This window comes from Amphimedon queenslandica, unplaced genomic scaffold (genome assembly GCF_000090795.2).
Source record: "Amphimedon queenslandica unplaced genomic scaffold, v1.1 AMPQUscaffold_13468, whole genome shotgun sequence".
NCBI classification, from domain to species: domain Eukaryota; kingdom Metazoa; phylum Porifera; class Demospongiae; order Haplosclerida; family Niphatidae; genus Amphimedon; species Amphimedon queenslandica.
In genome coordinates, this window is record NW_003546296.1 from 24,285 (window position 1) to 50,983 (window position 26,699).

The 26,699-nt window shown below is 36.9% G+C and overlaps 11 protein-coding genes across 12 annotated transcripts in view; 4 read left to right on the forward strand and 7 right to left on the reverse strand.

Moving 5' to 3' along the window:
• LOC109580994 (ubiquitin carboxyl-terminal hydrolase 5-like) overlaps nt 1–1,281 on the reverse strand; it is a gene marked incomplete at its 5' end in the record, with an annotated part of 4,335 nt that extends 3,054 nt beyond the window's left edge. The window contains one exon of the mRNA XM_019994675.1: nt 1,176–1,281. Coding sequence (XP_019850234.1) covers nt 1,176–1,281 — 106 coding nt within the window. The remainder of the gene's footprint in view (nt 1–1,175) is intronic.
• A 25-nt stretch (nt 1,282–1,306) lies between these two features.
• On the reverse strand, nt 1,307–2,556 carry LOC105312159 (ubiquitin carboxyl-terminal hydrolase 5-like). Its single transcript, XM_019994611.1, has 6 exons — nt 2,387–2,556; nt 2,182–2,328; nt 2,051–2,134; nt 1,882–1,965; nt 1,734–1,825; nt 1,307–1,368 (listed from the first exon to the last, which is right to left on the reverse strand). The coding sequence occupies exons 1-6, from the start codon at nt 2,465–2,467 to the stop codon at nt 1,314–1,316; spliced, it is 543 nt and encodes a 180-aa protein (XP_019850170.1). The 5' UTR covers nt 2,468–2,556; the 3' UTR covers nt 1,307–1,313.
• Nucleotides 2,557–2,601: 45 nt separating this feature from the next.
• Nucleotides 2,602–3,880, forward strand: LOC100632828 (selenoprotein K-like). The gene is made up of 5 exons (XM_003385243.3): nt 2,602–2,682; nt 2,723–2,804; nt 3,014–3,141; nt 3,480–3,516; nt 3,573–3,880. The coding sequence occupies exons 1-4, from the start codon at nt 2,655–2,657 to the stop codon at nt 3,512–3,514; spliced, it is 273 nt and encodes a 90-aa protein (XP_003385291.1). The 5' UTR covers nt 2,602–2,654; the 3' UTR covers nt 3,515–3,516; nt 3,573–3,880.
• Nucleotides 3,881–4,192: 312 nt separating this feature from the next.
• On the forward strand, nt 4,193–9,177 carry LOC100635856 (tyrosine-protein phosphatase corkscrew-like). Its single transcript, XM_003385267.3, has 10 exons — nt 4,193–4,610; nt 6,101–6,491; nt 6,983–7,079; nt 7,359–7,579; nt 7,743–7,874; nt 8,193–8,427; nt 8,478–8,554; nt 8,617–8,682; nt 8,824–8,877; nt 8,924–9,177. Exons 1-10 carry the CDS (start codon nt 4,279–4,281, stop codon nt 8,936–8,938), a joined length of 1,620 nt encoding a protein of 539 aa, XP_003385315.1. The 5' UTR covers nt 4,193–4,278; the 3' UTR covers nt 8,939–9,177.
• A 16-nt stretch (nt 9,178–9,193) lies between these two features.
• Nucleotides 9,194–11,168, reverse strand: LOC100635983 (cytochrome b5 domain-containing protein 1-like). Its single transcript, XM_003385268.3, has 4 exons — nt 10,862–11,168; nt 10,723–10,799; nt 10,439–10,657; nt 9,194–9,505 (listed from the first exon to the last, which is right to left on the reverse strand). Exons 1-4 carry the CDS (start codon nt 11,148–11,150, stop codon nt 9,275–9,277), a joined length of 816 nt encoding a protein of 271 aa, XP_003385316.2. The 5' UTR covers nt 11,151–11,168; the 3' UTR covers nt 9,194–9,274.
• LOC100632954 (ubiA prenyltransferase domain-containing protein 1 homolog) lies at nt 11,134–13,472 on the forward strand. The gene is made up of 2 exons (XM_003385244.3): nt 11,134–11,223; nt 11,967–13,472. The coding sequence occupies exon 2, from the start codon at nt 12,457–12,459 to the stop codon at nt 13,351–13,353; it is 897 nt and encodes a 298-aa protein (XP_003385292.2). The 5' UTR covers nt 11,134–11,223; nt 11,967–12,456; the 3' UTR covers nt 13,354–13,472.
• Nucleotides 13,473–13,474: 2 nt separating this feature from the next.
• LOC100636238 (sigma non-opioid intracellular receptor 1-like) lies at nt 13,475–14,599 on the reverse strand. Its single transcript, XM_003385270.3, has 3 exons — nt 14,405–14,599; nt 14,004–14,204; nt 13,475–13,875 (listed from the first exon to the last, which is right to left on the reverse strand). Exons 1-3 carry the CDS (start codon nt 14,577–14,579, stop codon nt 13,568–13,570), a joined length of 684 nt encoding a protein of 227 aa, XP_003385318.1. The 5' UTR covers nt 14,580–14,599; the 3' UTR covers nt 13,475–13,567.
• Nucleotides 14,600–14,655: 56 nt separating this feature from the next.
• On the forward strand, nt 14,656–19,691 carry LOC100636365 (ER membrane protein complex subunit 1-like). Its single transcript, XM_019994612.1, has 17 exons — nt 14,656–14,766; nt 14,815–14,942; nt 14,987–15,217; nt 15,272–15,353; nt 15,403–15,529; nt 15,600–15,737; nt 15,840–16,139; nt 16,250–16,346; nt 16,392–16,690; nt 16,852–17,341; nt 17,398–17,505; nt 17,553–17,665; nt 17,735–17,811; nt 17,869–17,999; nt 18,645–18,729; nt 19,284–19,432; nt 19,480–19,691. The coding sequence occupies exons 1-17, from the start codon at nt 14,675–14,677 to the stop codon at nt 19,638–19,640; spliced, it is 2,808 nt and encodes a 935-aa protein (XP_019850171.1). The 5' UTR covers nt 14,656–14,674; the 3' UTR covers nt 19,641–19,691.
• A 17-nt stretch (nt 19,692–19,708) lies between these two features.
• LOC105312161 (E3 ubiquitin-protein ligase TRIM71-like) lies at nt 19,709–22,151 on the reverse strand. Its single transcript, XM_011404583.2, has one exon. It carries the CDS (start codon nt 22,053–22,055, stop codon nt 19,815–19,817), a length of 2,241 nt encoding a protein of 746 aa, XP_011402885.2. The 5' UTR covers nt 22,056–22,151; the 3' UTR covers nt 19,709–19,814.
• Nucleotides 22,152–22,208: 57 nt separating this feature from the next.
• On the reverse strand, nt 22,209–24,325 carry LOC109580970 (uncharacterized). 2 transcript variants are annotated; one of them, XM_019994614.1, is made up of 8 exons: nt 24,079–24,324; nt 23,748–24,009; nt 23,644–23,699; nt 23,275–23,379; nt 23,077–23,229; nt 22,830–23,026; nt 22,468–22,765; nt 22,209–22,415 (listed from the first exon to the last, which is right to left on the reverse strand). In XM_019994614.1, exons 1-8 carry the CDS (start codon nt 24,191–24,193, stop codon nt 22,306–22,308), a joined length of 1,296 nt encoding a protein of 431 aa, XP_019850173.1. In that variant the 5' UTR covers nt 24,194–24,324; the 3' UTR covers nt 22,209–22,305. The 2 variants fall into 2 exon arrangements, with proteins under 2 accessions (XP_019850173.1, XP_019850174.1); XM_019994615.1 differs by lacking the exon at nt 23,275–23,379 and having other exon boundaries at nt 24,079–24,325.
• A 437-nt stretch (nt 24,326–24,762) lies between these two features.
• On the reverse strand, nt 24,763–26,455 carry LOC109580998 (uncharacterized). The gene is made up of 8 exons (XM_019994680.1): nt 26,297–26,455; nt 26,017–26,249; nt 25,908–25,963; nt 25,752–25,859; nt 25,540–25,692; nt 25,283–25,491; nt 24,965–25,235; nt 24,763–24,910 (listed from the first exon to the last, which is right to left on the reverse strand). Exons 1-8 carry the CDS (start codon nt 26,417–26,419, stop codon nt 24,840–24,842), a joined length of 1,224 nt encoding a protein of 407 aa, XP_019850239.1. The 5' UTR covers nt 26,420–26,455; the 3' UTR covers nt 24,763–24,839.
• Between the last annotated feature and the right edge of the window lie 244 nt (nt 26,456–26,699).

A 26,699-nucleotide genomic window follows, 5' to 3' on the forward strand; every position in this document is an offset into this window, starting at 1 on the left:
AAAATTTTCCGCTATACGGTATACTAAATATGGTAATCGCATCACATGGTCACTAGTGACTAGAGAACGAGACACCAAAGGTGCGTGGCCTCGCCCCTAAAGCTGCTTGGGATGTGTTATGCTTAGCTAGCCTAAGCCAGTACATTTAAATGATATAGATCAAAAGTGCTGACAGCCTGGACTAAGCAAGTGTGAAAAGTATGATGGGACTCTAGAATCCCAAAAATTGGTAAAACGTGTTCATAAATTCCCATTAGCATCTCAAGATTTATCACTTATTTATACAGTATATTTATACTTATTGCACTCTCATTTTAAAAACATCATGGGTTTCATAACCACAGCTATTGTTGTGGCCACAATCTATCAAAAACATGCTATGCAAAAAAATTAGAAATTGTGCTTTTGAGGCCAAGGGATTATCATAACAGCTAGCTTCCTAGCTGCAGTTACACTAGCTCTTGCATGCTTGCAGAACTGGCAAGCTGCAGGGCCAACTCCCAGCTTGGTCCTGCTTGGAGGCGTGGCATTAATGCAGCAAGACCATGTGAGAGGGAAGCTTCACGTTTTTTTCTCTTCTTCTAAGTGCTATATGATGTTATAATGGCACAAATACTGTTGCCTAGATAGATTGAGTGACTTAAGAGAGTTTAGGATCCTTAGACTAGCCATGGACTAGTGAACTACTGCTACAGCACTTTACTCGGGATGAAATTCGAGTAGCTATAACTCACCAAAAAGGAAGATTTAAAGAGTCCCACACATATTAAATAAATAAATAGTCTTGATCTACTGGGAAAGAGTCTCATTTACATCCAGAGTACTACCGCTATTGCTGGGCATTTTCTCGTGAGTTAAAAAGCTTGTACTACCTAGAGCTGTTCTCGAAACATCTCGAAGCAGTAAAGCAAGACTTTTCCTAACAGAAGAGAAGCTCTCACAGGTTTAGAGCACGCGATTGTAAAGATATACATTCTCAAAGACAAAATCTAGCACACAGAATGAATGAATGACAGACAGACAGACCGAGTACCTAGTCCTCGCCTACGCAAAGCTGGGCGAGGCCAATGAGTATACCTTGAGCACACATTAGATAAGGTCCATATGAACAACACATGCTATTTAAAATTACATTTACATAATGGCACTTATTATATTCTCTACCTTCCACTTACCATCATAATATCTTCTACCACACAGTATGCTGCCATCAGTAAGGTTCAACCACAGATTGTTAGTAAGGTCACATCTTTCACACTTCCAACCACTAAAAGCATGATGGCATCGTAACGAAAAACCACACCCATTGTATCTCACCTTATCGGGACTTTCTTGTCAGTTGGTAGTTGAATTAGTGTCTCGGCATGTCTAAAAATAAAGATACATAGTACAAAAATCCTTTAAATTGACTGCTAAACATTATTGAATCCATTACCGATCAAAATTGGATTTCTTACAGTTGCTCTAAAATTGGGCCAGAGTCCCTGTACTATAGTACATGGTCTCGGGCCAAAATTTTCCAAAATTGAAAATTCTCCATTTTTACAATTTTTTCTGATGCATATACATAGAAAGTTTGAACTGATTCCAATCAAAATTAGATTTTTTATGAATTTTTAAAGCTGCTCCAAAATCCAGCCAAAGTCCCTGTCCTGGGTATTCCATCAAAAATCTCAATTAATTGGCTTATGAAAAAATTTTAGCAAACAACATTAAGAATTGCTATAAATCACCTTGATACTATCATGGGTTCTTCCCAAGCTGCTATCTGATCCTGTTTACTTGCTGACTCAGCAGCTAATACACCACTAACACTCTCCTGAACCTAAGTGTGTGGGTGTGGTCATTAAACCCCACCCACAAATAAACATCGCTGGATACCTTTGGAGGAACAATTAGATCAGGACAAGGCCATGGGATTGGCTTTGAATTAACGAGTAATTTATACTCCTCTTCATACTCAACCTAAAATAATAATAATTAAAAATAATAATAATAAAAAATAATAATAATGATAAACAACAACAATAATAATAATGAATATAAAGACCTTTTCAATTCCTCCAGTAAATCCTCCTTCAACTCCAATAGCTAAACGAGTCGGTTTCTTCTCTGGTGGAGGATCGTCTGTTGCCTAAAAAGTGGGAGGGGCAGATCAGGACTAGCCACACCCACACTCACTTGCTCCTCCTCAACAGGTTTTGGCTTCGGTCGTCTCTTAATGTTCAAGTAAACATTCTCTCCAGTTTTACGAGAGTGAAGATCCAACCAGTCCTTACCAACTCCATAAAAGGAATGCAAACTGACGTACAAACCATCCTCACTCTCCTAATAAAAACCACGCCCACAAAGTAGCCACACCCCGTTAATATTTTTCTTAGCTTACTGGTGTATCAAAAGAATAGATGCATTCTTCTTTATAGACTTTGTCGTTTGCTCTAGGGATCCTTACATCTATTCCTTCCATCACAGAGGAGATGAGAAAATGATCGAAAATGACAAAATGAGATAAAGTCCTAAAATTTTGCCCACGTGTGGTGCTAATTTTAATTATTATTGGGTGCGGCTAAAAGTGAATTAATAAGTTGCGTGGGTGTTCTAGTTGTAGGCGTGGTATAGGTGGAGCTACAAATAAACATTTATCCACGTCAGCCATGAAAAGATCCACTTATCTTGTGAATGGTAAGTCATTTCTCGTTATACTTTACTTAATTTTCTGTAGGTCAAGTGGCTAGCAGTAAGCCATGGAGTCTGGAGAAGCTGAGTGAACTGTTTTGGGCATTCATTAACTTCATTACTTTATTGTAAACCATTATTATTATTATTGTTATTGTTATTATAGTTAGTTATTCGGAGCATTTATAATTAGTTGGTATGAGTTGAAATACTTGTATGTAATATTATAGTGCCTATATATCTACAGTCTGAGGTAGAGGCTTCTATGATTGAAATTATTGTACATCGTATGTCATTTTAGTTTAATTCTTTCTGTTATATTTTCATTTCTCTTTAGCTTCCGGACCTTGTTTGATCCAACCTTATCCAAGAAAGGCCCCGGCTATTCGACAGACTATCGCCGCAGCGGCCAGCGTCCTGACACTGGTAAAAGGATCGGACGTATTGGAGGAATAGGAGGATCAAGTGAGTTTATAAATAATATAATTAATAAAAATATTATTAATTATAGTGTAAAGCCCCACCCATTGCCTATTTGTAGTTATTGTATGGTAATGGCTGTTATTTTTTTGAATAAAGACTAATAGTAATGATGAGAATGATAATGTTTTAGTGTTGCTTTTTCCGCTTTTCCTAAATAATTACCAGACGCTTTAGTTTATCGATAGATGTTGTAGTTGTTATAAAAACTGTGTGCGTGTGTGTGTTTATGTTGGCAGACACTTTCTCAAAATAGTAAGAAGAGAGAGAGAGAGTTACATTTATTTGTAATAGTATTATTTTTATTTTATTCTTTTCAATAGAACCTCCAGGCTCTCCACCAATGGGTGGTGGATGAGGGTAAGTCTAATATTTTATGCAGCCAAAAAATAAATTGAAATAAATCTTTTTTACAGTTAAAGTACCTCCACAGGCTTTGTGGGGGTGGGGTGACTCCACCCATTTCACTATAAGCTAAGTGGAGATATATAACTGGGAGAAGGCGGACAATGACTTTTTCCTTTCTTTCTTGATTTTGTGACGCCATGTTAGGAAAATGGCTACAGTCTAGCATGGCTGATGATACAAGAATGAAAGTGAAATCTATTGTTATTATAGATAATGCCATTATAAATTTATATTATTCTCATTGTGTCATTATAATATATAATTAATTTTAGCCAGTCTGCATTTTAAAAAGTGATGTTTGAAGCAGTATAATTATGTAGATAATTGTCATAATTTTCATTAAACATTTAAAAAGTATAATTGTGATAAACTTAATTATCAAGGGCAGGGCTTTTGTTGAGAATACACAGTATTGATACCCTCAACTTCACCCTTTCAAAAATTTTTTCTCTACCAAGTGAGCTAATACAATAAAAGCATGGAAGCATGTCCCGTGTTTTAAAAGATACTTTTCGTTCAGTCTATAGTGGGTTGCATTCGATCTACACTACAGGAAGTACATACAGTCCACGTGAGAGGAGGAGTGGCATAAGTCGCACAACCAGCAGCGCAGAAGTAGTACAGTAGTTTTACTTCTCCCTTTCTCGTCTCCTCCACGCTTTGGTTAGTTTATCAGAGTAGCTTCCCTTCATTGGAATACAAGAACTACCAATAATGTCTTCCAGGCGCTGGTTCCACATGAATCTCTCAGGGATGGATGCCGAGGCTCTCCTCCTTAGCAAAGGAGAAGACGGCTCCTTTCTTGTCCGTCCCTCTCAAAATGTACAGGGAGACTTTGCCCTCTCAGTCCGCCGAACAAAGGACGTCACTCACATTAGGATACAGAACTCTGGGGACTACTACGATCTTTATGGCGGAGAGACCTTTGCTACACTCTCTGAGCTCATCCAATATTACACAGAGAACCCGGGCCAGCTCAAAGAGAGGAATGGAGCAGTCATTGATCTCAGATATCCTCTCATATGTGAAGAGATAACCTCTGAAAGGTATGGTGGCTTAGACTTTATGTTGTCTTCTTTTTTGCATACCAATGGAGTTTTTACACCTTTTATTGTTGTATTCATGTGTCATAGTGTGGTTTTTGTGGGCCTATAGAACCTTTTCTCGAGCACTTTATGTCTTTTAATAAACACGTATATCCTTATGACCTAGTTTGGGTGAAACCTATCTCCTTTAATTTAAAATCTCTCCCATAGCTTGTACCAACTGTGTACTCTTCTCCTTATAATAGTTGATAAAGGAACAAATATTAGCTAGGGATGTGTTACATGATAGTACATTTAAGCATCATGGTGTAGCACCTCGCAGACTAAATTTAATTACTGTCTGTCGCCAAGCTTGTTTTTGAATTTTATGGTTCAATTCTGCTGGTCACACACCAGACATTTTATGCAATTTTATAACTCCTTCGTGTTTTAGTCCACACAAACGTTTATAATGATAACCATCCTAAATGTTTTTGCAAATGGTGAATATATGTCCATGCATATTATATTATTAAAAGTCAAAACAGGATTCTGTCAATAAGCATAACAGAGTAAAGGCGGATTTACAATATTACGCTAGTCCTGACGTTACGTTGACGCTGGAATAGAATCTGGTTCTATTCCAGCGGAAAGCATGCGTCAAAAGGTCAAATCGCCCACGTTTTTGATTAAAAATTGACGGTACGCTGGCCTAATGTCATATTGTAAATCCGCCTTAATGTACCATGATATAGACAGATGCTAGTAGCCCATATCACACTTGAGTATCATTGAGACACATACTTATGCATTCATGCCTTGTTGAGTGTGTTTGATATGACTGTTTGATCTGTTACCATTCCTTAAATTTCCTACTCTCTCTCTCCGTTACTATTCCTTCTCTTCCTCCCCCTCTTTCTCTCTCCCTCCATTAATATATTTATATTTCCAATTTTAAGCTTATTAGTCTACGTTAGTGCCAAAGCTACTTTCATTGGCACAACAGTATGCTTCCAGGAAAGCACATGTTTTTTTATTGCAGTGATGTCTCACTTTGACATTAGCAGCAGTAGACTATGTTTTTCAAGTGCATGTGTTTATAGTGTGCTCCATCCAGTTGTGTACAGTATTTGTTCCAATTGGATTAAGCTATTTAAACTGAAAGAGCTTAATCATCATCATCATCATCATTATTATGACTAAATGGAGAGGCTAATATCATTAAAATATAATAATATTATGAAGAGAGAGAGGGAGTGGGAGATGACTAAGGAAAGCAGAGATACAAATCTCTCATAACATCAGTCATAGCCATTGATGGTTACAGATCAGTATCTTAATTTGTTTACCCATCATTGTATTGAGTTACCATAATAGTTAACTCCTTTGACCTAATACAGTATGTATAGATCACTTATGTACACCATTCACATCCTCACTGATGTAATGTCTCTTTGATAATGTAACTCAATACATTGTAACTGATTATTATTATATTAATTTTATCACAGGTGGTACCATGGCGGTATAACCGGTAAACAGGCGGAGACCCTCCTAATGGACAAGGGACTAGACGGCAGTTTCCTGGTCCGAGCCTCCACCCATAGTCCCGGGAATTATGTTCTTTCTGCTCGGGTGGATGGTGAGGTTGCTCACGTTATCATAAAGACACAAGGAGGAGAATTTAACGTGGGTGGGAGTCCTTCTTTTAAAACTCTCAACGAACTCATCTCTCATTATAAAACCCATTCAATGATTGAGACTAGTGGTCGGGTCATTTCCCTCAAGAATCCTTTCAACGCGACGTCTTTCATGGCCAAGAGTATCAAGGACAGGGTCTCCGAACTTGAGAAAGAAACCGGAGACATTATGGGCAAAGCTGGATTCTGGGAGGAGTTTGAGGTAGCTCATTAATATGCGTGCGTGCATGCGTGTGTGCATACACGATCACTCCATTGTTTTGTTGAGCACTGTCAAATCTGTGAGTGTGTCATTAGTAAAGACACAGGTGGTGTAGGTAAACTACAGCTTCTTCTATTAGCTGTTGGAAAAGCTCTACTGCATTTCACTTCATGTCAGCAGTGATAATGATGGAGTGTAGAGAGAGAAAGAGAGTATAATTATTGTGTAATTCATGAAATTAAGGAATGTCTCCTTATTTGTCCATTGTGAATTCTGTGGTCTAATTGTCCCGTGTGACAAGCATTTACTGTCACATGGTATGATTCTTGTTCTCTTTATGTCTACAAGAATGGACACACTCTACTGATGATAATAATGATACTGTCTCAACAATCATAACTTAAACACTAAATATTATGATATTACACGCGTGTATTTAGCCTTGCTTATTATTATTATTATTATTATTATTATTATTATTTCTATTTTAGCAATTGCAGCAGCAAGAATGCCGCCATCTCTTCAGTCGTAAAGAAGGAGCGAGAGTTGAGAATAAAACAAAGAACAGATACAAGAACATACTCCCATGTGAGATCCAATGTTACTGTACATGCACTAAACACAGATACATAATGTCTACATATCTCTCTCTCTCTCTCTCTCTCTCTCCATGCTTGTATCACTATATTTGCTTGTAGTGTCAATCTAATCTGTTTCAGTTGCCTTATATTAGTCTAAATAACCTTAAGTGGTTCCTAAAATAATCCATAGATGCTTACACATAAAAGTGTATACAAACCTTCAACTATTCCTCCTCCACAAACTAACCTCACTATGATTGATTTGCACTTTCTTTTCTCTGAATAGTTGATCACACTAGAGTGGTTCTTCATGGAGGTGACCCCTCTATTGTTGGCAGTGATTATATTAACGCTAACTACATCAGTGGAGAGGTACCCGGTAGTGAGAAGCACTACATTGCAACTCAAGGCTGTCTTCCGACTACCATTAACGATTTCTGGAAGATGATCTGGCAGGAGAGCTCTCAGATCATCGTTATGACAACCAATGAAGTCGAGCGTGGGAGGGTAGGTTGACAAATCGTTTTTAGATCATTTGATATTTGTTTTTATTCTTTTTCTGCTTGTTTTTTAATACATATCTCACTACTTACGCCCCTCTCTCTCTCTCCCTCCCTCTCTCTCTCCCCTCACTCTCTCTCTCTCTCTCCCTCCCTCTCTCTTTCTCTAGAATAAGTGTGCCAGGTATTGGCCTGGTATCAATGAAACTGGTGAATATGGTGACATATCAGTCCAGAATGCAACAGAGTGCATCAACCCTCATTACATTTATAGAGAGTTTATTATTCATCGTATTGAAGATGTAAGTACATATACAATGTACATGTATGAATAAAGGTGTGCAATGTCTACATGTATGCATTGGAATCACTGCACTACATTTATGAAGAAATAATGCTAAAACTAATTTTGGGACAGCACTAGTTTGTGTTATTTTTATTGTTGTGAGCAGCATAAGTAAGCATTGTGTTATTTATTATTAGTAAGTGTCAAGTTTTCTTTTGTTGCTTGAGAATGATATTATAACAGGGTGTAGTAGCTAGTGTAGCTATTGTTTTTCTTTCTGTAATGTGCAGAATATGTATACTCTCTTTCTTTCCTCTCTCTCTCTTTCCTTTAGCCGTCAAATCAAAGAGAAGTCTTTCACTATCATTTCAAGGCCTGGCCTGATCACGGAGTGCCCCAAGATCCAGGTACTGTCCTTAGTTTCTTGCAAGACATCAACTCCAAACAAGATGAACTGGTTACAACTGGTAATGAGCCTGGCCCACTCATAGTCCACTGCTCTGCCGGGATAGGAAGGACCGGGACTTTCATTGTAATTGATATATTGCTTAACGTCATGATGCAGCAAGGTAGGTGTGGTTTTATGGGTGTGGTTATACAGTACGTCGTGTTGTTGCAGGTTTTGAAGCTGATGTTGATATCCAAAGGGCCATACAGTTAGTTCGTGCTCAGCGATCTGGTATGGTTCAAACTGAGGTGAGGCTCAAATTTTCTCTATCAAAGATAAAATGTAATAATTATAATCTTTTGTCTTACAGCAACAGTACAAGTTTGTGTACAGATCAATATTGTATCACATTGAAACACAGAGACAACTGTCAGAGGTATAATAATTATGATCAATAAAAACTTACCCACTCAATTTCATCTTGATTTTACTTCTCTCTGTTTTTCTTTCTCTCTTCTCTGTTTTTCTTTCTCTCTTTTCTTGTTCTTTCTTCTCTCTATCTCTCCTCTCTCATCAGTCCAATAATGGAGTAACTGATCATGTGTATGGTAACATACCAGCAAGCTTAGCGGTAAGTCCACACCCACTCTATGACATCATAATCATGATATTATTAGGGCGGAGCCAAGTGATCCTTCCACTGGTTTAGTTCACGACAATCACTTTTTGACATTTTTTATCACCAAAACACAGGATCATATTATTATTATTATTATTATTATTATCATTATTATTATTAACAGCAATTTTTTTCTTTTAGTCGTTGTCTAATGTGCCACTGTACTATAAATTAAATGCAAAACTTATTATTATTATTATTTTATTTTTAGCTATTTTAAAGATTTCATCACTATTACATGTGTAGGTATCTTAATAATTGTTTGTCAATTTTTGTTGATTGGATAAAATTTCCTCGTCATTATTTTTTAAACACTTAGTCAACTCCATTTTCTTAGTGAGAAGTCCCTTTAATATTCCGTCAAGTCATCATTAAAATAAAGATTAATTGGAGGGAGGAACTCCTCCTCGTCTAGTCTCAATACATACATATCTTCTCCTTCATCTTTGATCCCGTTCTCCTCCAGTGTCTTGCTCATGTCCAGGTTGTTACCGAAATATTTCCACGTATAACTGGAAGCGTGTGAGTTGTATACTTTATAGCGTTGAAGAATCTCGTTCATCGTCTCTTCAGCACAAACCTAATGCAAGAGTATTCAGTAATTATATCATACATGTATGTTCATTTATTCCAGTACTAGTAAAGTAGTAGTACTATGTAGTACAGGTTCCAGTAATATTAGTAGTAGAGTGGTAGTATGAGGGGATTACTTTACAGCTGTTGAAATGCCATTGATTCCTTTTATGTACTGATGTGTACTGGCTCACTGATCAAGCAATGAGCCACAAAGAATTACAAGGAAGTTATTTAATGGACGATAATTGGATGACATTTTTCAACAATAACATCATTATGACCATATAAAAACAGATAAATGTAGACTTTCTTCAATACATGAAAAGTTGCGCTAGTTTCAGTTATTGAAATAGAAAATGTTGTTGATTCAAGTAATGCTTCTCCAGTTAATCGTATAAATGGATTGTAAACACTAGCTCAGTTATTCATACACAGAAATAATGAGAGATTGTTTATACATTTAATAACGGAGTGTGTGTGTGTGCGTGTGTGTGTGTGTGTGTGTGTGTGTGGATAAATGGAGTAGGAGTAGTTGTGGGTGTGTGTGTGTGTTTTCTGAGTGAATAGAGTGTCCACTCAACTGTCATACAGTTTTGATAATTCTGTATTGATTATTTACTGATTGGGAATAGAATCTAGTCCCTGTTGATTGAATAAACCCTGCATCCTTGTGGAAAGTGTATAATAATGGGCTTATTGTAAAGTGAAAGTATAAGTTTATAATGAAGTCATGATTATGATCATGTCAAAATGTAATCCAATTACTATTGAATAGTGAATAGGCTTCTGATACAACACAAGTACATGTATATGCATCAGAAAATTTTTTTAAAATGGAAAAATCTCTCCTTTTAAATTTTTTGGCAAAATTTGACAAGCTAAATGCCAAATTCTGTGAAAAACCCTGCCCTCTCTCCTTTCCTTCTCCTCCCCTTACCTCTATCACTTGTTCTTGTAGTGTGAGTGTGTTTATTATTCGTATCTTCCTTGTTCTCCCTGAGAGTATCCCCACACAGTATCTGGTTTCTTTCCACCAGGGGGTACCAAACGTGTTGGACCAGTCTGAACGAGGGAAAGGAGGAGGGACGTGAAGGAACCTCCCCATAGGCGTGAACGGAACTATGCAACCAGTTACTGGATGCACGTGAGTTTTCACCTATTAAAATATGAGGAATTTTGATAAATTTGTGAATTTTTGGTGATTGGTTTGTTTTTTCTTACGTCTTTTGTTTTTGGATCAAACCAATGAGAAATGTCCTTGCCTGCATTAGCCAGTATTGGTTTGAGAAGCACATTACCTGGAGAGATAAAGAAGGTATTATTGTATTGCCAGGATCTCAACTACTAAGCTGACTAGTACCTGAATTATTCTGGCAGAGCTCTGTCAGGTCGTATACCTTCCCAAGGAAGGAGACCCAACAGTCTGAGTGAGTGTTATGAGCCGCTACCTCCCCAGGAGTGAAATACTTATTGCCTCTGGTCACCATTTTGTTTTTAGTCTGGTTCCCATAGTAACACACCACGCCCATTATTTGACCACGCCCCTTGCTCTTCCTAATAATAAAATGGAGGCTAGAGCTTTTCTTCAAAGTTTGCTCAATAAGAGGTTGAGGATCAGTATAAAGGATGGGAGAGTGATTGACGGCCATTTTATGTGCACTGATAACTCCTGTAATGTTGTCCTAAGTAACTGTGAGGAATTTCTCACACAGGAAGACGTTGGTGAGGCCTTATTCTCTGTTTTATTAAAATTAATAATGATATTAATTTTAAAAATAATAGAATGAACTGTTTATGCTAGACAGTGGAAATTATTAGCTGGGAATTAAATTTGTGATTGATAAGACGTCAGGGTTTCCTACAAAGTATCCTAACTGAGCTAAACAGCATGACTACAGTTTGGCCTGATTTTGGAGCAACTTTAAAAGCCCATAAAAAATCCAAATTTGATTGGAATCAGCTCAAACTTTTACACAACATAAGAACAGGTATATATATCAGGGACTGTTATAAAAATTGAGAATTCTCTACTTTTCATTTTTGGTAAAATTTGGCTCGTGACCCTGTACTATAGTACAGGGACTTTTACCCGATTTTGGAGCAACTTTAAAAATTCGTAAAAAATCCAATTTTGATCGGAATCAGCTCAAACTTTCTACACAACATAAGAACATGTATATGTATCAAGGAATGTTATAAAAATTGGGAATTCTCTACTTTTCATTTTTGGCAAAATTTGGCCCGAGACCATGTACTATAGTACAGGGACTTTGGCCTGATTTTGAAGCAACTTAAAAATCAACTGAGGTAAGACTATGCAAAAATCCTTTAGGAAGCCCTGTGGTTGTACTTCTTGATAAATCAGAGATTTTTAGAAAGAATATTTAGATAATAATGGCTGCCTTGAGTAGAAACTTATTAAACCTCTTTGTTCACACTTTATTTTATTTTCTCATTATTTTTAGTTAAAGCTAAAAATCGTGACACTAGTGAGGCTGTGAACATCAGAACACTAGGACTGGCTATAGTCCCTGGGGATCAAATACTAACAATATCAGTCCAGGACACATTGTTATCCAATGAATTACTAGAACACATCAGCAGTAGTAATAATACCACTGCCAGTAGCAGTGAGACTAGTATCAGTTCATGATGTAAAAATATTCATGATTCTTTTTAAACTAAAATTATTTTGCACAAAATTAAGAATAAGTACAGAGCCAATTACAAAAATTGGTATATGGGTATTTGACTAAAGGCCTCATAATAAATTTTATTTCATTTTAGATCAAAAATGGCTCAAATTTTTACTTTCAAAGTAAATTTTTGTATTTATAGATCTAATACCACATAATAATAGGTAATAGGTAGGTGCGGTCACACGTGTATCAGAATCATATCAGAAGAGTTTCATACTCTTTTATTCGCTTTTCTCCCTCTTTCTCTCACTCCATCATGCTCAATCATCCTTATTTAACAGCTGTAAGACCATGGACCCTGTCCGCCTCCCTCACTCCAGTATTATTAGGAGCAGTACTTAGCTATCAATCCCACCATCAGTTCTCTCTCCTCCTAGCACTAGTAACTGTCCTTACAGTGCTCACAGTACATGGGGCTGGTAACCTCGTCAATACATACTTTGATTACATGCAGGGGGTGGATCCACGGGCCGCTGGTACCGAAGACAGGACACTGGTCGACCGGCACCTGGAGCCGACGCAGGTCGTTAATCTAGCCGCCTACTTGTATGGTTGTGGAATGTTGGGTCTATGGGCTTTAATGGTGTTATCTCCGGCTCAAAGTTACCTAATCGCTGGATTGTTCTTCGGTGGTTTATCAGGATCATTCCTATACACGGGAGGCATTGGATTAAAATATTACATATTAGGAGACCTTTTAGTCATCATTACCTTTGGACCACTGGCAGTTCTATTCTCTTACGTCATCCAATGTGGACACTTCTCTCTATCTCCTCTCCTCTTAGCCGTCCCACTAGCTCTCAACACTGAAGCCATCATGCACAGTAAACATACCAGGGACATATCTGCTCATAAAGAGGTTGGACTCGTCTCTTTAGCTGTTATCCTTGGTGAACAAGGCTCCTACTTTCTCTTTGCCCTCCTCCTCTTCTGCCCTTATTTCATATTCTTCTATTGGATGATCCAGTACTCGCTGCCGTTGGGACTTCCTCTTGTTACAATGCCTTATGCATTTAGTTTGGAGAGGGTTTTTCGCGAGAGTAATTGCCGTCACAGTATCTCGCGTCAACTCGCTGGTCTTAATCTCACTCTAGGACTGCTACAAGTGATTGGATGCTGTTTCTCTAATTATGTACCATATTCAGTTCGCTGACTGTTACAATAGTTTTTAAAAGATAGTTTTATTTATTATCATTGTAACATTTACTAATAGATTGTCTGAGTGCATTGATTTAATGCACTGTTGTACAATAGCAAAATTGTATTCCTAAATATGAAATAAATAGAAAAAATATGACTTTTAGGACAAAATTTGAGTCAAATATACAGCCAAAAATAATGAACTACTCATCTATCTAAATAAATAATTAAAAATTTCCCTGGAGTAGCTCTCTACCCAATGATATAGCATATATCTTAATAGTTTCATAGAAAACAACAAAGTCTGTAGTACCAAACACAGTATCGGCCAGAGCAAAAAGCAGAGTAGAAGGTATCACTCCTCGTCCATACTCCACCATTATTGTACCACTGGTCCACTGGACACCGGTCACCTCACCAGGAGCATGGTGTACATAATCACCAATCCCGTACTCCTTTACCACCATACCACCTTCCTTCCATTGTCTCATGGTACCAGAAACCAGTGTATCAGTAATCTCAGCTAAATATCGACCTAAGAAAAGAATAAGTTTTACAATAGGTGTAAGAATGAAGAATTTAAATCACAGTCTTCCTGCAACTAAAAATACTAAAAATTAATACTCAAGCAATTAAAAATTGATGTCTAAATATGATGCCAACCTGAGTGTCCAGATGTGTCAATCCCAGTACCAAAGAACATGACGTACTCTGTCATTGAAGCATGGAGTATGTACATTGCTCCCATCCACCCACCACAATTAACAAATATCCATTTCTGATGCTCCTTAGGCAAGATGTGATCACCATGCTTCTCCCTCAGTCGTTTCTCAATGAGAGAGAGTGTTTCCTTGACAGGCTGACCTGAAATAATTATGATAATTATAACATTAAACATTAACGATGCCAGCCCTGATTATCATGAAATTCATTTTTCTCTTATAAAATCGACCCCAAACACCAGCTATACATGTCTACATATAATCGAGGTTCCGATCTACACATGCCGAGACACATGCTGCCTCTTGGTGTTTATTTAATGACACCTTCTCTTCACTGCTTACCTCTGGTGCTTGCTAGAGCAGCTTTTGTGATGGCTGAAACCTCTTTCTCATCAAAAATGAACTCTTTGCTGTTCAGCCTCAGACGTATCCCGCCATAAAGGATTGCTATTATCAGAGTAAGGAGAGCACTGTACCTCACACATGAACCAAAACTGGAACAAAGTCCACAGCACATTTTGAGGTAGTGCTTTAATGAGCCACACCTCAAAATTAAACTTGACCACGCCTTAAATTAATAATTAAGCTACACCCATTCACACGTGCTCCATTATGCTCAAAATTGTTCATTTTTGTCTCTTTTCTCTTCTCTTCCTCCAGTCTGTTCTCTCTCTTTATGAAGATCAAGTCGGTTCCTTTGATTGGTAAGGACTGGTCGAGTATTTGAGTCTTTATAGCATTCCCTCCCTTAGGCATAGGAGGTTTCTAGGTCACGTGACCTGGTCTTCATTAGAGCAATCAACCGGGGGTAGAAGAAAAGTCTTACTAGGGGGCCCCCAGGGGGTCATCGGAGCTGTTAATGCAGGGCCTGGATCTATTGGTAAACTTTGTTTTTTTTGTATATTTTTTATTAAATTTTCGTAGCCTGGCGACAAGAGTTGGGTGGACCCATTTATGAAATATTACATCATCAGTCTACGCTCATCACTGTGTCAGGTGATAGTCACATGCTACTCAAAGCCTGGCACACTGACACTGGAATATTTAAATGGGAAGTTCCCTTATCCTCTAGAGCCACACCCACAAATCAATGGCCATCCTCTGCTAATTGGAGGCCTAATGGGGTATCAGTGATAGCGTGTGGAGTTAAAAAAGGTATTGAAATATACTTTTAATTTTAATTTACACAATAAATAATACTTACTATAGATCAGATAGCTGTTAGTAGTGGTGGTATACTCTCAGTTCATTCGTTAAGATCTGGCAAGGAACTATGGAATATGCAGCTGGAGTAAGTCCATTGTGTCATTATTGTATCGTGTTTTTAAAATTGTGTTTAGTTCTGATGGTTTGTTGTGTCATATGGAGTCATCTGGTGGTGAGATTGAGCTGGTTTATCTTTTGAACGGAGAACTCAAGTTTGAAAGGATCAGTATGAGCAATAGGGAATCAAAAGTTTATAAGAACGTAAGTACATTTATATTAATATATCATTTATATTAACCCTTTCTTTCCCTCCCTCTCTCTCTCTCCTCAGGTCAATGCTCAATGGTTAACGTTAGATACTCAGTGTACTGTCACTGATGGTGGGCTGGTTGTGTGCTGGTCTTCATCATCAAAACAGTTTTATTTACTGAAAACTGATTCAACATCATTCGAACCACTCAATATGGAGGTAATAATAATAATTAAAGAGAGAAAGACAAAGGAAAACCATTTTCTCATGTACAATGTAGATATGTCTTTTATTAAATCAATTTCTGTATTTTATTTTTAGGATAATTTGTCTTCATTGTTATCAAGTGAAGTATCAATTACTGAAATAACTGGAGAAGATAATTACTTACTAGTTGATGATACACACATTGTGTCTATTGATGATTCATCATTGAAGCTATCATTATATTGTACTGGTTGTAAGATGGGCACTGGCTTTAATGAGAGAGGTGACACTGCTGGCGTGGTGGTGAAGTGGGGCGGGTCTAATGGAGGATTGGTAGTGACTCCATCCATTAATAACGAGAAAGGACAAACTTTTACTGTTCAATCTAGCGTTGAACGAGGAGGTGTGGTCAAGGTAAGATTAATTAGATACTTGTACAATATACCGTTTCTATCTTTTAAATGTTCATATATTCTTTATTTATTTAATTATTTATTTATTTATTTATCTCTTCTTCTCTTCAGATTGATGTATTCATATTATCAAAGTCTGTGACTGATTTGTCCTGGAGAGCAGTTGTATTTAGAGATGACTCTAGCGTTAGTTTCATATCAAGCAATGGTTAGTATCCATTAAACCACACCCACTACTCCACCCACTAATTAGGTGAGCTAGTCTGGTCCAGAGAGGAAGGACTGGCGAGTATCGTTGCCATGGAGATGATGGATCTACCTTCGTCTCAATCTGCTGCCGAGGGATTTCTCTCCCTCCTTGAAGAGGACTCGAACCCGTTCCTTTTAGCTTATAAACGGGTTAACTTCCAGTTGGGACTGGCCCGTCAGTTTATAGAAGATGTTATTAAAAGAGGTGTGGCTTCTATTATTAAACCAGTGAGCAGCGAGGAGCTATTAAGGGATGAATTCAACACTCGTAAAGTGATTGTAGCCATTACCAGTTATAATACAGTAAGAGAGAGAGATACACACTTTCATGTACATGTGTGTCAATAATAATTACTCTACATGTTGTCTATTTAATCTTTAAATTAGGTTATGTATTTATTATTTATTTATTTATTTACTTATTTTATTGATCTTATTTATTTTATTATTTTATTTATTTATAGATTTATGGAATTGATTCCTTAAAAGGTAAAGTTGTCTGGCAGCTGTACCTGCCTAAGCTCCTCCCACTAATTAACGAAGTCTACATCCTTCGTTCATCAGTCCATCCACCTCACCCTCCACTGGCGGCCATTGTAGGCGTGGCTCCTCATTGTACTGGCTCTGTCGTCATTGAGTTTAATCCTATCAGCGGAGAACTGACCAATCAGAATTGTCTACCATACTCTGTAAAGCAAGTAGTGTTACTACCAATGACTGATCCCACCCACCAGCGGAAATTGCTCTTTATCAGTCAAGATGGAGCCAGCCATTGCTATGGCAGTGATTGTGGATTACAGTCTACAACACCTGTGTTTTTGTATACTGCCGATATTAATAGTGGGACACTAGAGGGCGCGGCTATTACAAGGGCGGAGTCTTTACCAATACCAGCATGGAGGACTGTTATTCCAAAAAATGAGAAGATATTAAAAGTTATCAACAATCGTTACGGTACAGCTGTAAATATAGGCTTTTAATTAGGTTTTATTTATACCTTTATTTATTAGGCCACACCCACTCGTTAGGACGGGTTAGGTATGATCGCAGTGTCCAATACAAATACCTTAACCCTCACTTGGTTGCTATGGCAACCCAAACAATCGGCCAATCAAAACGTATGCTCTTAATAATTCATTTGTTTTTATTTTCAATTATTAATTAGCTAATATTAATATTTATTTATTGGATGTCGTCAATGGGGGAGTGGTCCATCATGTGACCCACAAGCAAGCAACGACTCCTGTTAATATTGTATTGTGTGAGAACTGGATTGTGGTGAGACAGCATTTATTGTAATTATCACTAAAAATATTATTCTCTCTCTTTATCCCTTTTCTTTTCTAGTATACTTATTATAACATAAAAGCTTATCGGACCGAACTTGTCGTCACGGAACTTTACGACCCAAGGAATGAAACAGAGTTAGGCCACACCTACTACTCCACCCCTCCTATTGAAAGTATTACTTTATACTTTAGGTCCATTTGGTCTTCACTGACTCCTCCTACACTTCCTCTTGTTACCAGTCAGAGCTACTTGCTTGGAACTGGTATAGTTAGTCTGTCAGTTACAGCAACACAAAGAGGAATAACTCACAGAGATCTGCTTTGTAAGCTTTTGAAACACAGGGATTGGCTCATTTAAAAATGGCCGTAACTTTGAAAAATTAAGTCGGAATCAGCTCAAACTTGCTACATAGCATAAGTACATAAATATGCATCAGAAAATGTAATAAAAATTGGGTGTGATTTTTTGGCCATTTTTCGGAAAAAACCATGGGCTATAGTACAGGGATTTTTTCAGATTTTGGCCCATTTTTTAAAATGGCCGTAACTTGAAAAATTTAAGTCGGAATCAGCTCAAACTTGCTACATAGCATAAGGACATCAATATGTATCAGAAGATGTTATAAAAATTAGGGGTAATTTTTTGGCCATTTTTCGGAAAAAACCATGGGCTATAGTACAGGGATTTTTTCAGAAATTGGCCCGTTTTTTAAAATGGCCGTAACTTGAAAAATTGAAGTCGAAATCACTTCAAACTTTCTACACAACATAAGGACATTAATATGTATCAGAAAATGTAATAAAAATTAGGGGGGATTTTTTAGCCATTTTTTGGAAAAAACTATGGGCTTTTTTCAAGAATTGATTCATTTTTAAATGCTCATAACTCAAAAATTATTTGCCATAACCACTACATTATCCAATTAAAAATTACAATCATTTTAACTTATTTTTTATTAATTTTCCAGTAGGATTATCTTCCGGACACATTGCCTCTCTAGATAAGGAAATATTGGATCCCAGGAGGAATATAACTCCAAACCAAGAAATGATGTGAGTCATGCTAGCACACACTTATACTGTGTTCACACTACCTCTCCAGCTGTACAGAACTGTACCTAATTAGATTAGTTTGGTTATAAAAGAACCATGTTGGTAGCAGTTCACACTGCACAACGTAACTACACCAAATTCACTTTAAAACTTAACTACACCATTTCAGAGCACCTATTTTGGTGCACCACTTTAGCCTGGTTTGGTTTGGTTTCAGTGCAGTTCAGTTATGTTCATACTTGTTATAAAAGTACACTATACTTCCCCAAAACCCAGTTCCAGTACAGTTTTGAAGGGTAGTGTGAACAAGGTATAACTACCCAATGAATCAGATCCTGTTTCTCTCATACTATGACTATGTGTAGTGGCTAAATTTTAACAAAGTAATCTAAATGTCCACGTTCCTTTAGACCAGTAAAGTACATGTAAACCTCATCTTCAGCTACATGTAAGTATGGCAACTGCTATCAATAGTGGTCTGCACACAAAGTGACCATAAAATTGATAAATACACACGTAGATACAATCAGAATATACTCCCTTACTTTTTATAGGGACGAAGGACTGCCCATTTATATTCCACTGATTGATTTCAGTGCAAAGAGACTAATCAATTACAATCAAACTGTGACTAATATCAGAAGCATAGTGACCAGTCCCACGGGATTAGAATCAACGTCACTCGTATTTGCATACGGACTGGGTAAACCACACCCACAGCGTTCCCAACTTAATTTTTTACATTTTTAGATTTATATTTAACTCGCGTGACTCCATCAAAGCAGTTCGATGTCCTAGCGGAAGATTTTGATTACAAGTTAATTGCACTTGTTGTCGGAGGACTCACTCTAGCTACGATTGTCTCCTCTCGACTGTCCGCTAGAAAAATGCTTAGTTTGCTTTGGCAATAAAATAAACTAATTTTTCCGTGTGTAAATTTAATCATTAATCTGTTAGCTTAATTATTGACTGGCTGGCATTTAAAATTAAAAAATAATTTTTTATTTAGCAAAGCACAAAAATAGGAAGTAGAATCACACTAACACTATATAACATCACGTTATAAGAAAGTTGGTACTATAAAATTAGTAGACAACTACCTGTTTTTTTCCATAGTCACAGACGTACAAGAACCCATTTTTATCACACGTCAATCCTCTCGGTGCTTTGAATTGATTGATGCTTCCTTCTCCTCCAAAGCTATTCACAAACATGCCCTCACTCGTGAAGACTGAGACCCTACAGTTTCCCTTCTCGCTGACGTACAGTAGGCCAGTCACTGCAGTGTCTATTGTGATCCCTGATGGGTTCTTTAGCTTCCCCAGACTTGCCGTTCCCTCTCTTCCAAACTTGATTAGGAACTTGCCATCCGGTTTGAACTTTTGGATGCGATGATTATCATAATCTGCAACGTAGACCAGCCCTTTACTGTCAATAGCAATGTCACGTGGAGACTGAAACTGCCCATTAGCTGATCCTTTACTACCAAACAAATGAGAGAAGGTTAGATCAGGATTCAGGACTTGTATTCGATTGTTGCATTGGTCAGCAACATAGATCTTTCCTGATGTGGGAGAAACAGCAATACCGTTAGGAGTATTGAATTGTAGTCGTCCACTACCATACTCACCAACTGATGCTACGTAATCTCCATTCATTCCTATTTTTAGAATCCTGTAGCTATCGCAGACAAGAAGGAAGTTATCTGGTGTGAGTGCTGTATCAGCCGGTGAGATGAACTTGATGTCATCACTGCCTCCTTCTCCAATCGACATCACTTTTCTTCCTTCGCTATCCAGTACAGTCACACGATTGTACTCTGTTGCTATGATCCGGCCATCATCATGTACCGTCACTCTGTAAGGCCAACCAAGATCAGATATGGTTTGTACTGGAGTGATGCTGTCAAGGTAAGGATTGATGGGGACGACTAGCGAAGTGTCCTCAAGTTGGACGTTTTGAACTTGTACATCAACTCTGTAAACACCACTACTTGATTTGCAGTTTATGTGATATGTTCCAAGCTCTTCTCCAGCTCTCATTGTAATTTGAGATGGTTTAAACTTGATCTTACCAACTGGTACTACGCTGCACTCAACAGATGAGAGTTGAGTGAACAAAGGTAATGAATCTGGTGCTTCAACTGCTAATGAAAATGAGATTTCCTTTTCTTTCATGTGATGTTCAAGTTGGTCAATCTTCACTTTGCATTGTTGCAGGGTTTGTGGTGAATAACTGCTCTCAATATTCCAAATATTGTGTAGCGATTCCATTACCTTGCTTTCGATGACAACAAGTCTGAGATCAGCATTTTCTATTGGTTGCAGTTCCTTAACATTAATCTGTGCATTCACCTCGCTCATCCTATCCATCATTTGTTTCTTTGAGCTCAATACCTGCTGGGGAGTACCCGTCTTTAAACTCTGTTCCACGTATTTACAGATGTCATCAAGGAGGCTCAATCTATTTTTGGCTGATTCGATTTGGTTCGATAACACTTGAACTTTAGCTTCGGTGACCCTCTTTGCTTGGCTTCTCAGTTTCTTTTCCGAGTTACGAAGAGCATTGATCATTTCCTCTACCATTTCATGTATTTCCTGTTCAACTTCTTCCCCTTTTTCTTCAATCTTTGCCTTCCTCTCTTCTAAAGTAGACAGTGCTACTTTAAGCATTTCTACTTTTTTCTTTACTGGAATTAAGGATACTTCTATCTTCCCTCGTTGTTTTGGATAGACATCTGTAATGATGTCATATCTGTGGTTTTTGTGTTCACGAACGGCGCAGTTGACGCAAATAATCTCATTGCAAGTTTCGCACCAGATTTCTAATGGCTTGTCATGATCTATACAGAACTTGAATTCGCTTTGAGGATCAGATTGAGGATAAGACACTTCCTGTAGTATGTTGTGTGTGTCCTTGAGATTGTTAATGTGGAATGCTACAGGGAATGCTCCTGCTTCTCCTCCGGGTAGCTCAGTTTTATAACGACAGGTTGGGCAAGAGATGTAATACCCTGCTTTATTTTTTCCTAAGCTGAGAGGCAGTTGTTCCAAGCAGCCCTGACAGAAGGAGTGTAGACAAGGCAGTGTTTTAGGATTGGTGTACATTTCAAGGCAGATAGGGCAGGTGAGCTGCTCCTCCAGTTTCAGTATCCCTGAGGATAATGATTTGGCTGCCATATCAGATATGTTACACAAGATAGGATAACAGTTGGAGGGGGAGTAGGGTGATATGAGCCCTGACTGTGATACTGGATATACTATAGAGCATGTGGTGAGATAATATCCTGCAATATCAACTGTCAAGACATTCCTTACTTGTGGCATGCACCTACATTAGTTGATAGCCAAATAAGGTTATCATGTGATAGAAAATTCATACAAAATCCAATTTTGATTGGAGCCAGCTCAAACTTAAAACACAACACAAGAACATGTATAGATCTATATGTATCAGGAAAAAATTTAAAAATGGAGTCGTTTCAATTTAGACAAAAATTCATACTAGTACATGGAATCTCTACGTCAGACTCTAATTGAATGCTGTGAACAATTTAATGAAATGCTTATCATTCTACTATAATAGTTCATTGTTATTGGTTTGTAGTGTTTTGCTGTTTGATAACCCATTTCTCTTGCAAACTATTCTCTTCACTGTACTCCAGTTAATGACATAGAACAATGGACCTGCATAGAGGAAGAGATTTGAATGAAACCATTAAATTTTAATAAAACTTACCCAATGGGATAATACTGTCTAAAATGGTAATGAAATTTGGTAAACCCACTAATTTAGTAATAAAGGCACAATTTCCTTCGCTACCTCTAGCTTCACATTCAAAATATTCAAAAATAGAATTTATTATATTGTCCTGTCGTATGAAAAAAACTCCCAAACCAATAAACTTAATGAGGCTGCGAAAAATGTTTAGCAACAGAATAAAGAGAAGTTTCCTTTCAGCTGTTGTAAAGTGAAAAGTACTTTTAACCTGATGTCCATGGACTTCTTTTTCAGCTTGAAATAGTCCAGAGTTATGCTAAATCGAAAATTGAAATGACAGTTAAATTATAATTAACTAAAGACTCCATTGATCTACTTGCTTTGTGTATAATCCTTATAACTGAAATCACTATTAAACTGTACATGCTGGTCAGCACTATTGGAGGAAATATGGTAGTATATAACATGATATCAGTTTCTCTTGCAAAGCAGACAGTCCCTGGATAGTTAGCAATAACATAGGAAGGTGAGTTGGCAAATATAGTTATCACAATACCAATAACAGGAAACAATAATCCTACCAAATAAAAACAGTGAAAGTAATCTGTTATGCTATTATGTCTATACCTAATAGTACTAGTATGATATGGATGTAGCCACACTTTCCTGTTATCAGCAGTGATCTTGAATACAGTGGATGTAGCAGCTTAAAGAGAGTAGCAGCAGCCCAGGAAAACCACCAAAAAGAGGCTGATACAGTCATGTACTGATATGTGACACCTTAACATAGATTGCAGATTAAAGATTAATATTAATTTATTTTACCTGAAATTGTACAGAAAATTGACGGATTGTCAACAGAAAAGAACAAGTCATCATTGGAATTGCAGTGTAGTACATTAGCAAGTGAAGAAATGAATACCATTACAGCTAAAATACCGTATAGCGGAAAATTTTTGTGGTCCAAAATTTTCGTGGATCCGTCCAAAAATCAATTTCGTGGCTTTAATTTTCGTGGTTTTCTACAATTCAGCCATCTTAAACCGTATAAAATCAATTTTCGCGGATTTTATTTCGTGGATTTTGAAAAAAACACGAAATCTGCGAAAATTTTGGGCCTCGAAAATTTTCCGCTATACGGTATAACACAAAATTATGACGATTTCTATCAGTAATGATGTAGATTTAGGTTACCTATAACGAAGTATGCAACAGTGACATAAATCACAAATACCGTTGGAAACTGGAATCTATAAATGAACACTCAATATAGTGAATAAGTTCAATAGTAAAGTTACATTATTTTATAACGGAATCCAGCGACAATGAAAGTCATTGTACAGATAATAAGAGCAAATCCAGATGAGAGCCCTGATAGAAGTAATGCAGCATTTCTGCTCATGTTCCAACTCCATTGGCTACAGATTGGACGACAATACCCGTGCTCTGTACTGAAATAGAAATCTTCACTGCAGTTGAAGGACTCATTAGCTCCAGCTACAGTAAAATTGACTGTATTTGTGATGTCAGTGAAAGTAATATCACTATGCTTAGTTGTTCCTATATAGTATAATGAAAACTTCATTAAAACACTATAGATACAACATATATATACACTATCTCTTTTACCTTCAAGAGCAGTAGGTACAATCAGTATAGCCAGTATAATGAGGACTATAACCACCAATAGCACTCTTTCAAAAATGAAACAAAAATAGGTACACCAGGATGAGAGCTTTTTCATTTTATTCTTCCTTGCCAGCTTATAGTAGCCTCCAGCCTAGATCTGCACTGTGTACAGCCAGCTATAGCCCTCCCACAAAGTGGGTGGATGATAGCATGATGATAGTATAGTATGCAGCATACTTCAATTACTACTAGAAGAGCAACATGACTGCCAATGTAATAATTAATAACTTTAAGGCCACCATACACTAGGCAACATGTTGCTAGCAACATGTTGCCTAGTGTATGAAGTCTAGTTGTACATATGTGTATTTTGAGTTCTAGTATGTTTATGCTTATACATATATAATTCATTTTTGCATTCAAAATTAAATAGCAATTAGATAATAGTCTATTTTTGTAACATGATAACATCAACATGTCAATGACTTTGACCTTATTTTAGAATAACTTCAAAAAATTATTAAGTACATGCAACTCTTCTGCTTGATGATAATTGAATAATTCAATCAACTAATGCAGTTATGTTGGAGCATGCTACAATTAAATTATCTTTTCATTTTATTGTCATTAACAAAACTGTTCAGGTCATATTTCAATGATGCTATACAGCATACATTCAATCACTACAAGAGTAACATGACTGCTAGCAACTTAATATTGCAATATTTGAACAGTATAATAATATATTTGAGTTCTATGTATCACTGATTTGATTTATCATGACAAATGAATTCCTTGGTAGCACTCCAATTAATGACATAGATTAATGGACCTACATGTATAGTTATAAAAGAAATGTAATAGGAAACAAAGTAATTGGACTAACCCAATGGGAGAACACCAGCAGCTACTACAAGCACAATCCTCAGACCAAGAAAAAAGCTGATATTTTGAACTAAATTACATTCCTCTCCACTACCAAAGGTTTCACATATAAAGTATTCCTTGAAGAATTTATTCACTACTTTCTCAGTAAGTGTACTACGGAGTGCTATGATGATGAATAAGCAGATCTCAAAGAACATGTTGAGAATTAGAATGAAAAGGAGCTTCTTTTCAGCTGGAGTGAGACGGAATTGCTCACTTTGAGACTTCCTCTGTAACAAATGAATGAATAAAGCATGTGCATACAGCATGTATATACCTGCATTGCTTTATGAATTTTTCTCATTGTTACAATGATCATTGCACTGTATATACTAGTAAGGGCTATGTTTGGCACTATTGCTGTGAAGAAAGCAATTCTGGAGTCACGACTCAGACAAGCAGTTGGAGGAATATCATCAAAATTATATGGAGGAGAGGGGACAGTCAGTGATGTAACTAAGATGCTGATAAGAGGGATGATTAGTCCTAAAAATAACACATTAAAGTATTATAGACAGCTTTGAACAGCATAACCTATTGACACTAGGGCAATGTGTATGTACCGATACACTCCTTTTATGTGCAGTGATCTTGAACGTAAAGGAAATATCAGATCAAAGAATGTGACCATTGCCCAAGCAAACCACCAATGCGTGGATAATAAGATAGTGTAATGATGTACAATACCTATGTAATATACAAAGAGTTAATATATTCTCTTTATGATAGCTTTGTTCAATATTTACCAGATATAGTACAAAAAGTTGTTGATTCATTAAGAGTAGAGAAAAGGTCGTCTTCAGAATTGCAGAATAACTGCTCATTGGCAAGAGATGAAATGTAAAATATGATATCTGAATTAAATAATAACTCAAGTAAATCTGTATAATTAATGACTATACCTCCAAAGCAGTATGTAATGGCAGCATAGAGAACAAATACAGTTGGGAACTTGCATCTATTAAATATGACAAAAATTAGTTATAACATCTTGCATATGATAGATATTACATTATTTTGTAACGAAATCCAGCAATGATGAAAGTTATAGAGGAAATGATTAGATCAAACCCAGCTACCAATCCTGAGAGCAGTAACAAAGCATTTTTATTACTATAATGACTCCATTGACTACAAATGGGATAACAGACTCCAAATTCAGCATTGTAGTAAAAGTCTTCACTGCAGTTTAAAGCACTGGTGTTTGGTCCAGTGTTTATCAAATTAGTTCTTTCACTATGTCTCTATTATAGATATTGGTGAATGCAATATGGTTGTCTTTTTGTCTTACCTCTGTGAAGTAGAGTATAATGGGAACTATTAGTATACCAACACTTCCTAGTAGTAACAGAACTAGGATCACTGGTATGATGGATCTCACAGCAACAAGGGCAGTCTTGCTTTTTTCAATCATTGGAGGCAGTAAGTGAGGATCAAGGCCAATTAACACTGTTACATACCAAACTATCTACATTGTATGTGTGGGTGTATGTTTTATTAATGGATGATAGCATAGTATATGCAGCATACTTCAATTACTACTAGAAGAGCAACATGACTGCCAATGTAATAATTAATAACTTTAGAATGCAATCTTTGAAGTCTAGTACATATTTGAGTTCTATGTTTATGTTTATACATAATTTATTTTTCATTCAAAATTAAATAGCAATTAGATAATACTCTATTTCTGT

Bases quoted from the DNA above. Each gene is read 5' to 3' on its own strand.
- LOC105312159 (XM_019994611.1), bottom strand. From the start codon at position 2,467: ATGGAAGGAATAGATGTAAGGATCCCTAGAGCAAACGACAAAGTCTAT. The intron at 1,966-2,050 runs GTCTTTATATTC...TTATTATTTTAG, and splicing joins TTACTGGAGGAATTGAAAAG to GTTGAGTATGAAGAGGAGTA. The intron at 1,369-1,733 runs GTGATTTATAGC...CTTTATTTTTAG, and splicing joins GAACCCATGATAGTATCAAG to ACATGCCGAGACACTAATTC.
- LOC100632828 (XM_003385243.3), top strand. From the start codon at position 2,655: ATGAAAAGATCCACTTATCTTGTGAATG. The intron at 2,805-3,013 runs GTAAACCATTAT...ATTTCTCTTTAG, and splicing joins ATTAACTTCATTACTTTATT to CTTCCGGACCTTGTTTGATC. The intron at 3,142-3,479 runs GTGAGTTTATAA...TCTTTTCAATAG, and splicing joins TGGAGGAATAGGAGGATCAA to AACCTCCAGGCTCTCCACCA.
- LOC100635856 (XM_003385267.3), top strand. From the start codon at position 4,279: ATGTCTTCCAGGCGCTGGTTCCACATGAATCTCTCAGGGATGGATGCC. The intron at 7,080-7,358 runs GTGAGATCCAAT...TTCTCTGAATAG, and splicing joins ATACAAGAACATACTCCCAT to TTGATCACACTAGAGTGGTT. The intron at 8,428-8,477 runs GTAGGTGTGGTT...GTGTTGTTGCAG, and splicing joins TAACGTCATGATGCAGCAAG to GTTTTGAAGCTGATGTTGAT.
- LOC100635983 (XM_003385268.3), bottom strand. From the start codon at position 11,150: ATGGCCGTCAATCACTCTCCCATCCTTTATACTGATCCTCAACCTCTT. The intron at 10,800-10,861 runs GTACTAGTCAGC...TTATCTCTCCAG, and splicing joins GCTCTGCCAGAATAATTCAG to GTAATGTGCTTCTCAAACCA. The intron at 9,506-10,438 runs GTAAGGGGAGGA...CTCTTGCATTAG, and splicing joins TACAAGAACAAGTGATAGAG to GTTTGTGCTGAAGAGACGAT.
- LOC100632954 (XM_003385244.3), top strand. From the start codon at position 12,457: ATGCTCAATCATCCTTATTTAACAGCTGTAAGACCATGGACCCTGTCC.
- LOC100636238 (XM_003385270.3), bottom strand. From the start codon at position 14,579: ATGTGCTGTGGACTTTGTTCCAGTTTTGGTTCATGTGTGAGGTACAGT. The intron at 14,205-14,404 runs GTAAGCAGTGAA...TAATTATTTCAG, and splicing joins TGCTCTAGCAAGCACCAGAG to GTCAGCCTGTCAAGGAAACA. The intron at 13,876-14,003 runs GTTGGCATCATA...TTCTTTTCTTAG, and splicing joins TGACACATCTGGACACTCAG to GTCGATATTTAGCTGAGATT.
- LOC100636365 (XM_019994612.1), top strand. From the start codon at position 14,675: ATGCTCAAAATTGTTCATTTTTGTCTCTTTTCTCTTCTCTTCCTCCAG. The intron at 16,691-16,851 runs GTAAGAGAGAGA...ATTTATTTATAG, and splicing joins CCATTACCAGTTATAATACA to ATTTATGGAATTGATTCCTT. The intron at 19,433-19,479 runs GTAAACCACACC...TTACATTTTTAG, and splicing joins CGTATTTGCATACGGACTGG to ATTTATATTTAACTCGCGTG.
- LOC105312161 (XM_011404583.2), bottom strand. From the start codon at position 22,055: ATGCCACAAGTAAGGAATGTCTTGACAGTTGATATTGCAGGATATTAT.
- LOC109580970 (XM_019994614.1), bottom strand. From the start codon at position 24,193: ATGAAAAAGCTCTCATCCTGGTGTACCTATTTTTGTTTCATTTTTGAA. The intron at 23,700-23,747 runs GTAACTTTACTA...GTTCATTTATAG, and splicing joins GGATTCCGTTATAAAATAAT to ATTCCAGTTTCCAACGGTAT. The intron at 23,230-23,274 runs GTAAAATAAATT...ATCTATGTTAAG, and splicing joins AATTTTCTGTACAATTTCAG to GTGTCACATATCAGTACATG.
- LOC109580998 (XM_019994680.1), bottom strand. From the start codon at position 26,419: ATGATTGAAAAAAGCAAGACTGCCCTTGTTGCTGTGAGATCCATCATA. The intron at 25,236-25,282 runs GTATATACATGC...CATTTGTTACAG, and splicing joins AAATTCATAAAGCAATGCAG to AGGAAGTCTCAAAGTGAGCA. The intron at 24,911-24,964 runs GTTAGTCCAATT...CTATACATGTAG, and splicing joins TGCTGGTGTTCTCCCATTGG to GTCCATTAATCTATGTCATT.